This window comes from Macaca thibetana, chromosome 15, assembly GCF_024542745.1.
Source record: "Macaca thibetana thibetana isolate TM-01 chromosome 15, ASM2454274v1, whole genome shotgun sequence".
NCBI lineage: Eukaryota > Metazoa > Chordata > Mammalia > Primates > Cercopithecidae > Macaca > Macaca thibetana.
The window spans coordinates 46,812,989-46,831,678 of NC_065592.1; the positions used below are offsets into that span (position 1 = coordinate 46,812,989).

Here is an 18,690-nt window from a genome sequence, read left to right on the forward strand (position 1 = left end):
ATATTTACTGAGTACTTACAACATATGTGCCTGGTGCTGGTGAAAGATATATTAGTGAGTAGAACAGACCCAATTCCTGCACTCCAGTCCCACTCACTTGGAAATCCTGACTGTGGGTCACAAAGTCTCAGGGCCACTGGTGGGGATGGGGTGGGTGTGCTTGGCATTCCAGAGGCAAGAGAGCCATCCTGGCAGTGCTGGGTCTCTTCCATTTGGAATCCCTAGCTCTTAAGTTCTCTGGGGATACTGTATGGACACAGAGTTCCCTCTGGTTAAGGTCAGAACTCTGATTCACTTCAGCTTTCTTCTTCCCACCAATGCCAAAAGTCCAAGAAATAAACACAACAGGTTAGAAGGACAACTTTGAGCTGCTTGCAGTTTATTTATAAAATACAAGGTACACTTACTGGGCCTGGCCTTTTTTATTTTTACTCTTTGCCTTCCTTTCCACCCAGCCAAGATTTTTGCATGCTCTCATCTGGGAGTTGAGCCGATTTCACGAATCTATCTGCTCTTGGCTGTGATGAGCCAAATACTAGCACAACCTTCCCTGGACCTGAGGGTGGCTTCATCTTAGAAGGCCCACAAGGATCCTACTGAAGCAAATGACTCTGCTCCAGTCAGCTCAGGCCTCTGTGGAGCAAAGAAACTGGTGTCCTTCTTGGAGTGCTGCCTTCATCTCCTTGAACTGAGCCAACTGGCAGGCCTCCTCCAGCCCCAGCCAGCAGTAGGCTTGGTGCTCATGGGAGAGGCGGATCTCCACATCATAGTCCTTCACCTCTGCCAGCCAGTAAATGACTGTTTTAGGCTTGTTCCTGGCCACATAATTGAGTTCTCTTTTGAACCCCTCAATGATGGTCAGCTGGCCTGCTTCTATGCCCGCTTCCTCTCGAGTCTCCCTCAGGGCTGTTTCCAAGTCATCCTCTCCTGGTTCCACATGGCCTAGTTAGGAGAAAATAGGAAGAAAAGGAGGAGGAAATCTTCCAAAGTTCCCAAAGCTGGATTTTCCAGACTATATATATATATTTTTTCTGTTTTGTTTTGAGACAGGGACTCACTCTGTTGCCCAGGCCAGAGTGCAGTAGGGCAATCAGCTCACCGCAGCCTTGAATTCCTGGGCTCAAGTGATCCTCCCACCTCAGCCTCCTGAGTAGTTAGAACAACAGGCATGTGCCACCATGCCCAGCTAATTTTTTATTTATTTATTTATTTATTTATTTGGTAAATATGGGGTCTCACTATATTTCCCAGGCTGGTCTCAAACTCCTGGCCTCAAGTCATCCTCCTGCCTCAGCCTCCCAAAGTGCTGAGATTACAGGTATGAGCCACCACACCCAGCCATTCAGTGACTTTTCTAGGTGTTCCTAGGCTAAAGGAAGCCTGGAGATTGGCAATATCCTAACATGCCTGGGAAGGGGGTATAGGGCAGGTAGTGTCTAGTTCTTGGGGTGTGAGCAATCCCACCTTCCCACTCCATCTTCTCTGCAGAGAGTGAAACAGACCATGTGTATAGCAAGTCAGGTTTAGAATACTGCTCTTTGATGGTATAAGATGACCTTCTTCAGATGTCTGCTTTCTTATTCTTTGGAACTTTCTTCATCCCATGCTCTAAGGAATCACTTTTCTACTGGAGACCTTAAAGTGACCTTTTCCAAGGAGGGGGAAGTCCTTTCTTAACAAGTGGAAGTTAGCTGACGAGGAAGTACTTTGCCTACAATCCAGTGAGGACTTAACATTGTCTGCAGGTGGACCCTGACATTCCAGGGCCAAAAGACAGGCTCAAAACCCTGCACAGCTGAATGAGCAGCTGTTTCCATTAAGCTACCAGGCTTTTTCCAAATTGTTTTCCTCTTTCTTACTGGGCAAGGCCAGATTTCAGTTTCATAGGGAAACCCTTGATGGGAACTTAGACTAAGGGCCAGCTGAGAACCACTTCTAAGAAAATATGTTAGCAACACCCAAACCCAAGAAGACAGCTGCCAAGAAACTGCTGTGGGAGAACTTGAAGCTCTGCAGGCTGAAGCAGCTCTCAGTTTTACCTCTAGGCCCCTCCCACAAATCCTCAGCTTCCCCAGAGGGGGCAAGGACTGGGAAGGGTCTGGCAGACTCTGTCTACACTTGGCTCCAGTAAGTTTCTAGGGAGGCCTCCTGGCTCACAGGCTCATGGGGAGCAGAATCTCTCAGTTGTTCCCTCCTTGGTTTGGAGATTGGGGGCCCTCCTCCTTCCCAGGGGTCTACAATGCCCAGAGCCAGTTGCTGCACAAAAAACTCCCCAGGGGCCGGGTGCGGTGGTTCATGCCTGTAATCCCAGCACTTTGGGAGGCCGAGGCAGGTGGATCATCTGAGGTCAGGAGTTTGAGACCAGCCTGGCCAACATGGTGAAACCCTGTCTCTACTAAAAATACAATAATGAGTTGGGCGTGGCAGCGGGCGCCTGTAATCCCAGATACTTGGGAGGCTGAGGCAGGAGAATCACTCGAGCCCGGGAGGCGGAGGTTGCAGTGAGCCGAGATTGTGCCATTGTACTCCAGCTTGGGCAACACAGGGAGACTCGTCTCAAACAAACAAACAAACAAAAAACCCCAGAAACTTAGTACTTAAAAACCATTCTAGCTTATGGCTTCTAGGGAATTTTCTCTGCACAAGCACCTCCTATAGTGGTGTACACAAAGACAGATAGGTAATGCATCGGGGGAGCAAGGTGGGAGGGATGCTGCTAGTGACGGGTGATACTGATTCTGGATGTCCCACCTACCCTCAGAGGTGTATGGAAGTCCCTGAGCACACCCCTCCCAGCGGCATCTATTCAGTATTCTGCCCATCAGTGTTAATTAACAGGGTAGCTTCTGCTGAAGCAGGAAAGAATTAGGAGCGGTCCACTGACATCAGGTAGAGAGAGGAACAAGGCAGTGTGACTCAGGTGATCTGGAGACAAGTGTGACTATTCCTATTCACAGTATTTGTGAGGCTTCTGTCTCTTTTTTCACTTTGTTTCTCCCCAGTACAACTCAAACATGCAAAATTTATTTCCTGTTCCCATTTCCTTATTTTCCTTCAATCCTGGATCTTTGTCCAACCCTTCTAACCCCACTCCCTTTTAAAGTCCCTGCTTTCGGCTAGGTGTGGTGGCTCACGCCTATAATTCCAGCACTTTGGGAGACGAGCTGGGCAGATCACTTGAGCCCAGGAGTTCAAGACCAGCCTGGGCAATATAGTAAGACCCTGTCTCTATGAAATAATAATAATAATAACAAAATAATTTTAAAAATAAAGTCCCTGCTTCCTTCTGTCTGAGAGCTATTCCTCATTCCAGCAGGCACCTGAGCCACAGTCTGTCCCTCCCAACTCAAACCATCCCAATGGCCTCAGCTAAGAAGGGCTCCTTTTTCCCATTTCTGCCTACACAGCCTGGCTTCTCTTTCAGGACTAAATGACTGCAGCTTTCTGACTCTTGGAGGTGGGGTCAGGAGTACTAGTGGATGAAAACTGGCCAGCTTACAAACAGATGTTGGCTTGGCCTAAGGCCAAGTAGTCTTCACTGTTCTTTCCTCTGGAGACTTGGCCAACTCCGCCCTCAGTGCTGAGTGATAGACTCAAGGCACAGGTAGCTAGCTGGTCAAGCTGCAATTCCAAGGTCTCCATAATCTTTACAGCCTCCTGGTCTAAGAAGGCCCTGCCCATCCCCTCACTCCTCCACTCCTGCCACAATCCGCAGATGAATCTATGATCAGGGAGCCCAACTTCTCTATGCTCCAACTCAAAATACAACTATGTTCAGAAACACTGTAGAAGTCATACTCTCTGTGTTTAGTTCAAAAGAAAAACCGGCCGGGTGCAGTGGCCCACGCCTGCAATCCTAGCACTTTGGGAGGCCCAGACGGGCAGATCACTTGAAGTCAGGAGTTTGAGACCAGCCTGGCCAACATGGTGAAACCCCGTCTCTACTAAAAATACAAAAATTAGCTGGGTGTGGTGGCGGGTGCCTGTAATCCCAGCTACTCGGGAGGCTGAAGCAGGAGAATTGCTTGAACCTGGGAGGGGGAGGTTGCAGTGAGCTGAGATCGCGCTACTGCACTCCAGCCTGGGAGACAGAGACTTCGTCTCAAAAAATAAATAAATAAAAAGAAAAACCTAATGATAGGGACACTGAACTAGGAGTCAAAGGAAATTGATCAAATGAAATCAGAGACAGGCTAGAAGAAAACTTAGCATTTTCTTTTTTTTTGAGACAGGCTGTGTTGTCCAGGCTGGAGTGCTATGGCACGATCTCGGCTCACTGCAGCCTTGATCTCTCGAGCTGAAGTTATTCTCTAACCTCAGCCTCCTGAGTAGCTGGGACTACAGGTGTGCACCACCATGCCTGGCTAATTTTTGTATTTTTTGTAGAGACAGGGTTTCGCCATTTTGCCCAGGCTGGTCTCAAGCTCCTGGGCTCAAGCAATCTGTCCACCTTGACCTCCAAAAGTGCTGGGATTATAGGCATGTGCCTGCCCAAAACCTTAGGATTTTCTAATCAAGCCCTTGTTTGACAGATGAAAAACCCAAAGCTCAGAGAGGTGGGCATACAACTCAGTCAACCTCAAGGTCCCCAATTCCCTGCCCACTGGCTTTTCTCTTACCCAGCCATTCACCACAGAGGTTGGAGAGCTGGCGAATGATACTCATAAAAACACCCTGGAATTCAGTCACAGAATTCTATTTCCAGCTCTACTCTGGCCTGGTCTAGAGAGCTTGTATGTAGAAAGGTTCAAGGCTCCTACCTTCCCTACCCCCTTTTGCTACATAGTCACTGGGAATCAAGCCTTGGGGAGGGCCTGGCTGGGTAGATTTCTGAGCAGCGCTTGGCAGTTTCCCAAGAGCTGGCCCCTCTGGCGTCTACCTTTGGGAGGAGTCCAGTGATGAATGCCATCTGATGCCTGCAGCAGTAAAAACTCAATTGTATTGTTGTCCACTTTGGGAATGAGGCATCTTCGGAAGATGATCAAGCCACATGCTCTCAGGGCCATGGTCTTATCCTAAGGATTTAACAAAGAAGATACAGAATATTGGGAAGTTACACAAAATAGGAAGCTCCATACTGGGGGGGTAGCAATCTGGTGCTGGACAGTAGCACAGACTAGCTAACTGTGATCTCATAGCCCACAGAAAAAGGCAGCATGCCCAGGACCAATGGAGGGCATCCAGGAATCAGAGACTGACCTTTGTGTGTAACTGCAGGACCTTGGCAACTACCCTCAGTTCAATGTGGCCTCTATCCCAACACCTCCAGGGCTCCCTGTAAAACAGGGCTGCATTTGTTATGCCACTGGAGATCCTCAGAAGCAAACGTACTGAAACAAGAGAGATGCTGGGAATGGGAGAGAAGCAGTACAAGTTTTATCATCAAACCCGTAACCCCATTTGCCCCAGCCCATATCCTGAGCCCCTGAAGCACACAGCCCCCCAGCAATGTGTTTTCTGACAATGCAGAGAGGTCATCTACGGAGGAGGGTAACTTCATAGAGAAAAAAATATTTCGTTGAGTTTTTGTTTTTCTTTTGAGACAGGGTCTCCCTACATTGCCCAGGAAGTGATCCACCTACCTCAGCCTCCCAATGTGTTGGGATTATAGGCATGAGCCACCATGCCCAGCCTGATATTTTTTTAGTCTTTTATTTTATCCATTTTTTGTTTTAAGAGACAGGACTCACTATGTTGCCTAGAATGGCCTCAAACTCCCAGACAGAAGTGGTCCTCCCCCGGGTGGATCATGAGGTCAAGAGATCGAGACCATCCTGGCCAACATGGTGAAACCCTGTCTCTACTAAAACTACAAAAATTAGCTGAGCGTGGTGGCACGTGCCTGTAACCCCAGCTACTCAGAAGGCTGAGGCAGGAGAATCGCCTGAACCCGGGAGGTGGAGGTTGCGGTTGTGGTGAGCCGAGATCGGACCACTGCACTCCAGCTTGGCGACACAGGAAGACTCTGTCTCAAAAAAAAAAAAAAAAAAAAGACAAAAAAAGAAAGTGATCCTCCCCCTCAGCCTCCCAAGCAGCTGGCAATACAGGCACATGCCACCATTGCCTGACATTCCTGGTGCCCGGGGGTAGCAGAGCTGATGCAGAGAGGGTGGCTGGAGCAGGAGTTGCTATCCTCCATGGCCCCTTTGCTGGTGCTCAATCAGGATGAGTTTGCAGCTGTCAAAGGCATAAAAATCAGGCCCAAACAGAAACCTACTCCAGGGCAATTCTCAGGACTGCCAACAGATGGTAATGTTACTCTAGAGAATAGCAGTTTCTCACCAAAAACCAAACCCAACACCAAGATCTTTCCAAGCTTTTCCAAACCTGTAACAAAAGTTTTTAAGGATTGGAAATAATCTGAAAGGGGATTTCTGAAATGATCTGTGCTCTCATATACTGTTGGTAGAAAAGTAAATTCGCATATCCCCTTAGGAGGGCAATTTGACAATAATTATCAAAACATAAAATGCACATTCCCTAAGAGTCAGCAATTCCATTTCTAGCCACTCTCACATAAGAAATATAGGTTTAAGGCCGGGCGCGGTGGCTCAAGCCTGTAATTCCAGCATTTTGGGAGGCTGAGACGGGCGGATCACGAGGTCAGGAGATCGAGACCATCCTGGCTAACACGGTGAAACCCCATCTCTACTAAAAAAATACAAAAAACTAGCCAGGCGAGGTGGCGGGCGCCTGTAGTCCCAGCTACTCGGGAGGCTGAGGCAGGAGAATGGCGTAAAACCTGGGAGGCGGAGCTTGTAGAGAGCTGAGATCCGGCCACTGCACTCCAGTCTGGGCGACAGAGCGAGACTCTGTCTCAAAAAAAAAAAAAAAAAAAAAATAGGTTTAAGATGTACACACAATGATGTTCACTACAACTTTGTTTGCAATATCAAAAAGGAAAAGAGCTAGAAACAAATATCCATCAATATGGGAATGGGCAAAAAGTACAGTATATCTATATGATGAAATAGTATGAAGCCATTAAAAAAATGAGGTCAAGGCTGGGTTCAGTGGCTCATGCCTTTAATCTCAGCATTCTGGGAGGCTGAGGCAGGAGGATCACCTGAGTCCTGGAGTTTGAGACCAGCCTGGACAACATAGTGAGACCTCATCTCTACAAAAAAATAGAAAAAAATTAGCCAGGTGTGGTGGCATGCACCTGTAGTTCCAGCTACTTGGGAGGCCAAGGTGGGAAGATTGCTTGAGCCTGGAAAGTTGAGGCTGCAGTGAGCCATGTTTGCATCACTGTACTCCAGCCTGGGCAATACAGTGAGACCTTGTCTCAAAAATAAAAGAAAAAGAAAAAAAAAAATTAGGTCAAGCCTAATGTGCTGCTTGTAAGAAAAATTTTAGACACATGAAAAGAAGATAGTTCTGAATAGTATGTATAATGAAATCCCTGTTTGAGTTTACAAAATCATATATAAAGTGGTAGGCTTTCATTAAACACCATGTTCTATTTTCCTGGACTCCCTGTTTATGCCAAGATCTTACCCCATTCCAGAAGCCAAAAGGAAGCACCCCATCACTGTAGAACTGGTGAACAAAGATTTCATATTATTGGTCCATGGCTGAGGCAGAAACAGGTAGCTAATCCCATGCCCTCCCTACAAAGATGTTCAAAAAGCATTAGAAAGTTATAGATGTAGGGTACCTTGCTCCTGCCTCAGGTCCCATGGAATGAATGTTAAAATCCCTAAATAAGCTTAGGGATCCAAGACTAGAGGGCACAGTGCCCTGCCTAAGACAGGAACTCCATGCCACTGCCACCATCAGCACAGCATGGACAAGCAAAGATGCCTGCATGGGGAGCCAAGAAAGACAAGCCTGCGTTGGCCACATGGAACCACTGGGGAGAGGAGAGCAGCGGTGGGGTGGGGGAGGAATCTTAGGGTAGTGACAAGGGTATACCCTAGCAAGAATGTATTTCAGTGGACGCCAGTATATTAGGGATGACTACATCTAAGAACCACATCAGCTAACAGTTCATCTCAATGGGGCCAGAAGAGCTAGGATCAGATGCTCATTCTCCACCTATATTCTGGACCCATGGAAAGAACAGTTCTTCTAGAAATACAGAACTCCTCACTGCTCTTTCAATTGCTTGACTTGAGCCAACTATTCTCTAGAATTCCTCCTACCCACTCTATACACACAACCTCCTACTCGTCAGAAGCAGCTCAGATGTCACCTCCTTTGTGAAACTTTCTGGCTTTAATCACTCCATGTTCTGCATCCTTAACATGGCTTGAACAAACTTAAAAGTTCAATCAGGGAAGCAAATGCTATGAGTGACAGAAAACTAAAGATTTATTATAAGGAGTAGACATTGTGTATCTTTAGAAGTTGGCGGAGAAATCCATGCAACTCTGTCGCCTCTGCACCTGGTGTTGGGCCTGAAGTCTGTGAGGCCAGCAGTTAGGAAGAAAACTGGATGTGAGGTGGAAGAGAACAAAGACAAACTGGAACCTCTGAGAACAAACTGGGATCTACAAGGACAACTGGAACTCATGAGGACAAACTGAAACCCACAGCTTCCTTTCACTGGCCGCAAGCTCAGCGACTCAGGTGATCTGGAGAAGCCGGAGCCCTCTGCTACAAAAGCTGACTACACACATGGCCCAGGACTCAGAGGAGCTGAAGGAGGAAATTCAGTAGGAGCTGGGGGTGCTGGGGGCTGTGTGATGACCTTCACCAACAAGGTGAGCCAGCAGATCAGAGAGAAAGTACAGGCACTGCCACCATGCCTGGTACCCTGCTCTGTCCTTCACAGTGTACAGACCCAGCTCTGTCCTTCACAGTGTACCGGCCGCTACTTCAATTCAGCTTTCCAAATCTCTCACGAAATTTTCTTGTGGACAACCCTCACCTGGAAGCAGATGGGAAGGACACTGGGAATCCAGCGTAGCTAAACTGACACAGTACAATGCCACCACAAGCGCATATACCTAGTATAGTAAATCTCTGCTGCTGCCTCTGGCGGGGAAGAGCCAGATTATAAGCTCTGTTTTCTTGGGACCCAGCACAGCAGTTCTGAACAGATGTTCATTGACTCAAAAGAACTCTCTCCCCACCTCCCACTCAAACAAATGTTTGAGTATGTTCTGGGGCCCTGGGAAATAGCCCAGTGTTTTCCTGAAGAGTGCCATTTACATAAAAGTGAATGGAGCTATTGTTGGGGGTTTTCTGTTTTTCTGGAGACCACAAAGCTGAAACTGTCCACGGGTTTGAAAGTAGCCAGCTTTCACACACAGACTCCAAGTGGATTCAAACCTCAGGGGGTTAAAGAACACAGCATCCAATATGCAAATATGCCTGCAGCCAGGATTGCGGAGGTGAGAACTCCAGGCTGACAGCAGGCAATTCACACTTCAAAAAAGTGGCAGAGTGCCTGAGGTGGTTAGAAAAAACCTGAACCAAAAACCCTCAATGTCATCAGAAGGTTCCAGAAGCTAAGGAAAAATATTCTTGGCTTTCTCCATATATACAATTCCCTCAGAGCCTAGGAGGTTCGGGACCTAGGTACCAAAAAAAGAATTTACAAATACATGGCTATGCCGTTTGTTTCAATATTTTCATCAAATTAATTAGAGTAACTGTAAAAAGCTCTCGGAAATGTAATTTTAGGTTCAGGTAGAGCTCTCCAAATTTTCCCTCTGACCTGTTCTCCATAGTCTAATATCCCTTTAGCAAAAACAGCATTTCATGTCGCGTTATCAATTAAGCATCTATATATACTGTGCCAGCTATACTGTGCAAGACTTTTGACAACTATTGTTTCTAAAGCTCAAAACGACCTTTCAAGAGAAGCATTATTGTATCTAGTTTACAAGGACACTGATATTATTTTAAAAGGTTAAAATACTTGCACAAGGGCATAGCTGGTCTGTAAATGGTGGGATCTCAATCTAAGTAAGTCTAACTCCAAAGTCTATAATTTTTGTCCTTATCATAGCTCTGTTCACCATGAAAGAGAGTAGGGCTTAGGGAGAGGACAGACACAAATGATTTATAAAATCATTTCCAGTTTCAAAATTCCCAGTCTTTTTTTTTTTGATAGGGTCTCTCTGTGTCATCCAGGCTGTAGGGCAATGGTATGATCGCAGCTCACTGCAGCCTCAGGGCTCACTGCATCCCTTCTGGACTCAAGGAATTTTCCTGTCTTAGCCACCTGGGTAGCTAGGACTACAAGCAGGAGCCATCACAACTGGCTAAATTTTAAAAACACTTTTTTTGTAGAGATGGGGTCTTGCTATGCTGACCAAACTAGTCTTGAAGTCCTGGCCTTAAACGATCTTCCCACTTTGGCCTCCCAAAGTGCTGGGATTACAGGTGCAAGTTACCGTGCCTGGCCCCAAATTCCCAGTCTTTAATCTATATTCATTTGGAGGTTAAGATGTCAAGCTGGGATCATTTCCACCAAAAAGGTTTCAGTTGGGGGGAGAGGGCCGTAGACGTTAAGTCCTGTATCGGAAGGAGACTCTGAAGGAGGGGTAAAATGTAGCCTCAGGCTCCTAATAGCACCTGTCTCATAAGGGTTTCTATGCCTCCTCTCCTCTTTTCTGGGAAGCAGGAACCTAAAACCACATGTTCCACTTAACTTAAGGCACTAGTGTCCAGAAAATTTGCCCAGGCCCTCCTCCAAATGAGGAGGAAGGCCAACTGTTTGCCTGCCCACAAGCAGTTCTATGTGACTGCAATTCTATGTGACTACTACTTCACCTCCCACATCATAATTATCTTTTCTCCAATTTGCCAGTTTCTTTCTTCCCTTTTGGAGTGGACAGAAATGAGGCACCCACCCATGAGTAAAGCTCTTTCTTGTGAGAACAATAACAAAAGGAAGAGAAGGGAAAAAAAAGAAATGCAAAAGAAAAGCCCCAACTACCATGAATAAATTGAGACAAAGAAAATATTCCCTCAAATGCACTTTTCCCTGGACAACTGCCACTCCATTATTCTTGCAGAGATGAAGCTGCTGAGTCATTTTTCTATTTTTGCTGTTGGCTGAGGGAGGAAACAGGAGATTTTACCTATAATGGCATAAATATTGGCTTCTAGGATAAGGCCAAAGTCAGACAAGGTTGGGACAAAAATCATTCTTAGTGAAGGGGATTTGTTAAGCAGCCTATTACTGCCATCTGCTGTACAATTCTAGAAAGCTAACTTGGGGAATTGTAACATTAAAGCCTGAAGCCTTTAGGGGTTCAAAAGCCTTTAGGAGTAAACAAAAACCCTAAAGGGGTTTTGTTGACTCATCTCATGTCTGTTGTGTGTATCCCATGCGACAGACAGTGTGAAGGATTGACAGATATGAAGCTGAATACTACAAAGCACCAAATTCCTAGAGATTAACAGACTAGTGAAAGTGGAAGACATTCCAACAGACAAGTTACAGTGTGTTTTGTGCAACATAAGATGGAAAAGCAGCAAAGAAGCATCTTTAGGTTAACAAGGTACCCCATAAGGATTCTGATGGGTCGTTAGTTTACCAGGCAGAAGGGAGGCAGATGCAAGGCATTGCCAGCAAAGGGAGGAGTGTGGGCAACACCCTCAAGCGCAAAATGACATCTCACTGGTAAATAGCTTAGTTTATATTCTGTAGGCAATGAAGCCTCTGACTGGTCTTAGGCAAGGATATAATTTGGTCACACTGACATTTTACAAAGACATTCTAGCTGCAAGCAAGGTGGGGAATGAATTAGGACAGACTGGAAGCAGAGAGATTAACCAGTTACAAGTCTACTGCAACAGACCAGTTAACAAATGATTCTAGTTAGATCAAGGCAGAGGCTGTGAGAAAGGAAAGGAAGGGATGAATCTGAGAGATATTTCAAAGTAAAATGGACAATATTGATATTTCATTGTCTAAGGGACAGAGAGATGTTTCATAAGCCAAGGGAAAGAGAAAGGCTTTGGTTTGAGTACCTGGGTGGAAGATGGGGTGCAAGTGAATCATTTGTTCGGGAAAAGTTGAATTAGAAGTGCTAGTCTACCCATAAGATAAATGAACAGATGTATCTAAAGTTCAGTGATCCTCTCATCCCATCTCTTCATTTCCCAAGGTGGGAATTTTCTTTTTTAAAATCATTTTTATTAAAATAATTTTTTCTCTCCTCCCCTCTCTACCAAGACCACGGTGAAAATTTTCTATTAGAGCAAGATATAGCTCCTACCATAGGTACCTCGGCAGCCCACATTCCCTCCAGTTTAGGTAGGTCAAGCTGTCCAACCTGCCCCTGCATCTATCTGGTATTCCAAGCATTTTCATCCTCCTTTAATCAGAAACACAGAAAAGCATGGCTGTCTATGCAGTCAGAAAGGCCTAGCTATTGAAGTTAATAGTTGTTACTTAGAGCAAGATACTTAACTTCCTCATTGGTAAAACGAAGTTAACACCTACTTTTCATGGTTGTTGTGGAGTTTATAAATCATATATATAGAGAAAGGGTCTGACATTATCAGAAGTACTAAATACATGAGTTATTCTTTTTTTTTTTTTTTTTTTTTTTTTTTTTGAGACGGAGTCTCGCTCTGTCGCCCAGGCTGAAGTGCAGTGGCCGGATCTCAGCTCACTGCAAGCTCCGCCTCCCGGGTTCACGCCATTCTCCTGCCTCAGCCTCCCGAGTAGCTGGGACTACAGGCGCCCGCCACCTCGCCCGGCTAGTTTTTTTTTGTATTTTTAGTAGAGACGGGGTTTCACCGTGTTAGCCAGGATGGTCTCGATCTCCTGACCTCGTGATCCGCCCGTCTCGGCCTCCCAAAGTGCTGGGATTACAGGCTTGAGCCACCGCACCCGGCCTCGAGTTATTCTTATCCATGTGTCATAAAAGATCATCGGAAAGCTTCTCTGTTGTAAAGAAATGACTTTTCATTTTGTCTGTAAAACTGCTGAACACTGTTCACCACAGTATATACATTCCTTATAAGGTCCCACAGAATAAATTCCTTTTAATATAGAAACTAGAAAAATAATTTATCTTTTGAAGAATGGATTTGTTTCCTTATTAGTAAGAATTACCTTTTTTCCCTTAACTGACTAATTTTGGTCAAAATTGGGTACTCAATTACAGTAAGTACACCAACCCACTGACCAGTGTATTTGCCTGTTCTTATAAAGATAATAGCTACCATTTTTTAAGAAGTTACTACTTGCCAGGCGTTGTGTCAAGTGCTTTACCTTCATTATTTCACTTAATCTTCACAACAACCCGCTGAGGCATTACTGCCATTTTTCAGAGGAGTAGAAAGGGAATTATGGCTCAGAGATGTCTGGGTAGTGATTCAAATGTAGGTCTGCCTGACTCCTAACATCATTCATCTTAACCTCGACTTTATAATAGCGTTTTACATTTGACAATTTGATTGCATTGTTTTTTTTGTTTGTTTGTTTGTTTTTTGTTTTTTTGAGACGGAGTATCGCTCTGTCGCCCAGGCTGGAATGCAGTGGCACAATCTCGGCTCACTGCAAGCTCCGCCTCCCGGGTTCATGCCATTCTCCTGCCTCAGCCTCCCGAGTAGCTGGGATTATAGGAGCCCGCCACGAGGCCCGGCTAATTTTTGTAATTTTTTTTTCAGTAGAGACCGGGTTTCACCGTGTTAGCCAGGATGGTCTCGATCTCCCGAGCTCGTGATCCGCCCGCCTTGGCCTCCCAAAGTGCTGGGATTACAAGCGTGAGCCACCGCGCCAGGCGGCATTCAGTTTTTTTTTTTTTTTTTTTTTTTTTTTAAGGCGGTGGGGTTCTCGTTCGACTTTCTTTACGTCTGCTATAACTGCCACGATATTACCCATTCAATAATTGAAGCAATTAGAAAACATAAAATCTCTTTTGGAAAGCAGGCGGGGTTTAACAGGTAACAACAAAGTGAAATTGAGGCCCAGGGAGGGTCAGGTTCGGCGCCAGGGCCTCTGGGCCCTAAACCTGGACCTCTCCCGCCTCTGGGATTTGGACGACCCATCCCATCCCCACTCGGACGGGGGCAACCAAGGCTCACAGGGTCAGGGAACCTCCCTTCTCCCGGTGCAGACAGGAAAAATGAGGTCCTGAGAGCGGATGGGACCTGGCCTGCCCACACCTCACTGCCAACTTGAAGGAGAGCACATCCATCTCGGGCCCTGCAGAGACCGGAGGCAGATTCCCATCGCTCCAAGGCTCATTTCCTCCACTAAGAACTAAATTCAAGTGGACCCTAAGCATACTCACCAGAAGCAGAGGGAGGCAGGAGGCGGATCTTGGGCGGAAATTGGAAGTACACCGGCCAATCAGAAGAGCCTGGTTACGCTTGGGACTACCAATAGAATTTGGCAGAAGGCTCTTCGACCCGCCTCAAGGGTGCCTGTCTCACACGGAGAACGTCGCGAGATCTTCCCTCAAGCCGAACGATTGGCTGAAAGTCGGAAATTGAGAACTACGCCCGCTGTTTCTTCAGACCTCTGATTGGTCTTCTAGAGGAAAAGTCAACGAACGTCAACCGATTCCTTGGATGCCCATTGGTGGGTGGTGCGGGACTGGCGACGCGCGGGCCACAGCGCGGGCGTTCGAACTGGCGCTTGGTGGCGTTGCCATGGAGATGCGGCCTGGCCGCCGCCGGTGACTCCCGGGTTGACAGGGCTCTTAAGTTGCGGGCCTTGGGGCTCACTCCCGACGGCACTGTCTTCTCCTCTTCTCAGACAGGGCAGACCGAGGAGTTTGGACCGAGGTGAGAAAGGGCGGGGAGAATAGAGGAGGGGTAGGTCTGGTCCGGAACCGTGGCGCCTGCCCTCCGACAGGGGTGCGCGTGACGTCCGCTGAGCGCGGGAGGAAACTGGCAGTTGTGAAGGAACCGGGAGTTGGCCTCTCTTGGTTCTTCCTAAAGTTCGCCTACTCTCCTACCTTTCATCCCCATATCTCTGCCTTTTCTTCAGCAATTATCTTGAATGCCACTTCTCTCACTTTGGGAGACTAAACTCTTGAGTCCCAATGTCCTCTTGCTTTTGAACCGATAACCTTGACCGTGCGGCACCTCTCTTACGGCGCTTCTGTTCGGCCTTGGGTTGTGTACTTCCGGGAAGCCCATTCTCTTCCCTTATCCCATAAAATTTTGAAGCCTTTAAGGTAAGGCAAGCATCGTTCACAATGTCTTGCATACAGTAGATTTTCAGGAAATATTTGTTGAGTTGAATTTAATTTACAAGAAATAGATTGGATTCCTCTTCATGCCCTGCCTCGTTGTCTCTCCGCTTCAGAGACAATTTTTTATTTCGAGGCTAGGGGAAGGCCACCCTAATCTTAAATGCAAAAGGACCTGAAAGTCCACAGTCCGCAGCGGGCCTTTCTACTCTTTGTGAAAGGCTAAACTTTGTTGGATTGGTTGCTACAACTCTTCCTGCATTTGTGGCTTTTAGCCTTGGTCTCCCAATAATTTTATTAGACTCCTTTTAGTCTTTGCTTAAAATAAACCATTCTGTTGCTGTATGCCGAGAGAGTTTATCTCCGTTTAGCTTCTTAGGGACCGGCAGCTATTGTCACATTTTAAGTGTGCTTTGGAAAATGTTTTAAAGCATCTTCTTTGTATTTGTATTCTACAAGTAGAGAGGCTTTGTAGTCTCTCTACTGAAGTGCATATAACAGCTGCTCAGGTGAACTCTCATCTATTCTTCAGGTGTCCATGATAGAATTGCGTTCCTAAGACTGTTTCGTTGTTAACTCATGGATTATATATTGACAGTCTGATTGTTGGTGTGATTCTTCCTTATGTCAAATTCATAGCTCACTGGTGGCCTTAATAAAAGGAATGAAAAAGTTCAGTACAGCAGCTATGTTCTTGTTACCCTTTTATAAAAGTTTGAAACACTACCTTATTGCTAAACTGCAGATCTGTGATATATAGTGGAAACCCACTATATGTGGGTTGGCTTTGGCTCTGTCTCTGTCTCTAATTCACTGTGGGTGGCTTTGCAAGTCATTTAGTTCCTTTATTATTATGATTTTGGCTTTTTCTTTATTTTTTAGAGAAAAGATCTTGCTCTGTCACCCAGGCTGTAGTGCACTAGCATGATAATAGCTCACCGCAGCCTTGAACTCCTGAATTTAGCCCCTTTAGACCTCACTTTTTCCATCTGGAAAATCAAAGAATTGAATTAGATTAAAATTCCTGTGGCTCTACTATCATCAAGTCAGGTAGTTGATGTCAGGTAGACCACTCGCTCTCAGCCTTCCAAAGACCAAACAGACTTTTTTCTTAGCTGCTGAAAGTGGTAGTAACCATTTATTGAGTGTTTACCCCGTACAAAGCACTGTATCCAGGGCTTTATATACATATTACATTTTTCTTAGTATAGCACATTAATGTACTGCTAAGATAGCATTTTATTTAAAACTTGTGGTTTTATATTGTTAATGAAAATCTTTAGCTATTCAAAGTGTGTCCTTGGGTTAACCTAAGGTATGATCCTATCACTTTTTAGTTTAGGGGGAACCACAGTTTCTTTCTCTGGGCTGCTCTTTTGTCCTTTGTAAAGTGAGGGGCTGAACTCGTCTAGATCCCTTCCAGATCTAGTATTCTATGATGACTGATCTGTTAATCTAGTTTCCCCATAATGGCTCAGCAAACCAGTTTACAATTTGCACAGTGTAGATCCTCAACACATTTTGTTAAATAAATAATAGAGTTCTACTTCTTAAACTTTGGGTATGTGGTCATTGTATACCTCCCAAGTTACTGTCTCAAGGGTTTTGATGTTCATATCGTGTTGAATAAGAAGAGTTTTCTGTAGGTATAAACTAATAATAATAGTATAATATATTGTTGAGTGTTTATATACCAGACACTGAATTTAGCAGTTAATTTACATTATTCTGATTAACCCTCATGAAAGGAAACATTTTTTCCAAGTCAGCATTTTTTTGGTCAGTTCAATGCAGTAGCTTCCTAAATGATCTCCCTCTTTGCACTTTTACCCACCTGCTGTGATCCATTCCTCACAGAACTGGGAGAGTGAACTTTAAAGACATGTATCATAGCATATACTTTCCCCACTTAAAATCCTCTAATGACTTTCTACTTCACTTAAAAGTAAAATTTGGATACTTTTATGTGGCCCAGTACACCTTACATAATCTGGCCCCTACCTTTCTTTCCTCTTATACTATTCTCCTTCTCGCCTACTATGCCAGCCAACCTGTCCATGTTTGATGGCTTGATTATGCCATGCTCATTTCCACCTTTGGGCTAATGTGCTCACGTGGAACCCTGTTCTTCCTGATTTTTACGTAAGTGACTCCAAGTTATTTTAGGTTTCACCTCAAATGTTCCCTTCTGAATGAAGCCTTCTCTGAACATCCAATGTAAAGTAAGCCTTGCACCTGGCTTTATTCTTCTGTAGTGATTATCATCATCTAAAACTACCGCTTATTGATGATTAATTATCTCCTCCCATTAAAATAATAGTGTCATGAGGGCAGTGACTTTATCTGTTTTTTGGGATTTTTTTTGGAGACAGGGTCTTACTTTGTCACCCTGTTGTCCACACTGAACTGCAGTGGCGTGATCATGGCTCACTGCAGTCTCAGACTCCCAGGCCCAAGAAATCCTCCTACCTCAGCCCCCCAAGTAGCTGGGACCATAGGCACGTACCACCATGCCCAGCTAATTTTGTTTATTTGTAGAGATGAGGTCTCACTATGTTGCCCAGGCTCGTCTCAAACTCCTGGGCTCAAGCAATCCTGCCTCGGCCTCTAAAGTGTTGGGATGGCAGGCATGAGCCACTGCGCCTGGCTGAACTTGTCTGTTTTGTTCACTTATATTCCTGGTGCATAAAACAGGGCCCAGCTCATACAAGTCTCTCAAAAAATATTTCTTGAGGATTGGATAAAGGTTCCTCTTGGAACTGTGACCATATCTGTGTCCATATCAATTCATTTGAGTAATACAAACTTGCATCATTTTGGTGCCCAGGAGCAGTGACTCAGGGCACCACCATCTCTTGTCACAATTTTCCTAAGTAATCAAATTACCCTGATAAATAGTTTCTACCACCTGTTACCACAAATGATATCAAATGCTTTTATAGAGTTTTAATATAGTGTAGGAATATTTATTAAACAATTATTGAATATTATTTCCAATCACTGTTTTATTTATTTTTATTTTTTTTCTGAGATAGAGTCTCGCTCTGTTGCCCAGGCTGGAGTGCAGTGGTGCAATCTTGGCTCACTGCAACCTCTGCCTCCCAGGTTCCAGCAATTCCCATGTCTCAGCCTCCTGAGTAGCTGGGATTACAGAGTGTGTGCCAACATTCTCAGCTAATTTTTTTATTTTTTGTGGAGATGGGGTTTCGCCACGTTGACCAGGCTGGTCTTGAACTTTTGGCCTCAAATGATCCGCCCATCTCGGCCTCCCAAAGTTCTGGGATTACAGGCATGAGCCACCGTGCCTGGCCCCAGGCAGTGTCTTAGAACCCACATATAAAAACACTAATAAGACACATTGCTTTTTTCTTTTTTTTTTTTTTTTTTTTGAGATGAAGTCTCACCCTATCACCCAGGCTGGAGTGCAGTGGTGTCATCATGGTTTACTGTACCCTCAACCTCCTGGGCTCAAGTGATCCTCCCACCTCAGCCTCCCAAGTAACTGGGACCACAGGTGTGTGCCACCATGCCCCATGCCCCATTAATTTTTATATATTTACTTATTTATAGAGATGGG

At 45.4% G+C, this 18,690-nt stretch overlaps 2 protein-coding genes across 4 annotated transcripts in view; one reads left to right on the top strand and one right to left on the bottom strand.

Moving 5' to 3' along the window:
- Positions 1-349: 349 nt before the first annotated feature.
- NUDT2 (nudix hydrolase 2) lies at positions 350-14,308 on the bottom strand. 2 transcript variants are annotated; one of them, XM_050760859.1, is made up of 3 exons: positions 14,208-14,308; positions 4,880-5,015; positions 350-942 (listed from the first exon to the last, which is right to left on the bottom strand). In XM_050760859.1, the coding sequence occupies exons 2-3, from the start codon at positions 5,004-5,006 to the stop codon at positions 626-628; spliced, it is 444 nt and encodes a 147-aa protein (XP_050616816.1). In that variant the 5' UTR covers positions 5,007-5,015; positions 14,208-14,308; the 3' UTR covers positions 350-625. The 2 variants fall into 2 exon arrangements, with proteins under 2 accessions (XP_050616816.1, XP_050616817.1); XM_050760860.1 differs by lacking the exon at positions 14,208-14,308 and adding an exon at positions 5,200-5,409.
- Positions 14,309-14,539: 231 nt separating this feature from the next.
- Positions 14,540-18,690, top strand: part of KIF24 (kinesin family member 24) — a 76,622-nt gene continuing 72,471 nt past the window's right edge. Inside the window, exon 1 of one of the 2 annotated variants that reach the window (XM_050760737.1) lies at positions 14,540-14,703. The gene's annotated coding sequence lies outside the window, so the exon portion shown is untranslated. The remainder of the gene's footprint in view (positions 14,704-18,690) is intronic. The other variant, XM_050760738.1, reaches the window with a different exon arrangement.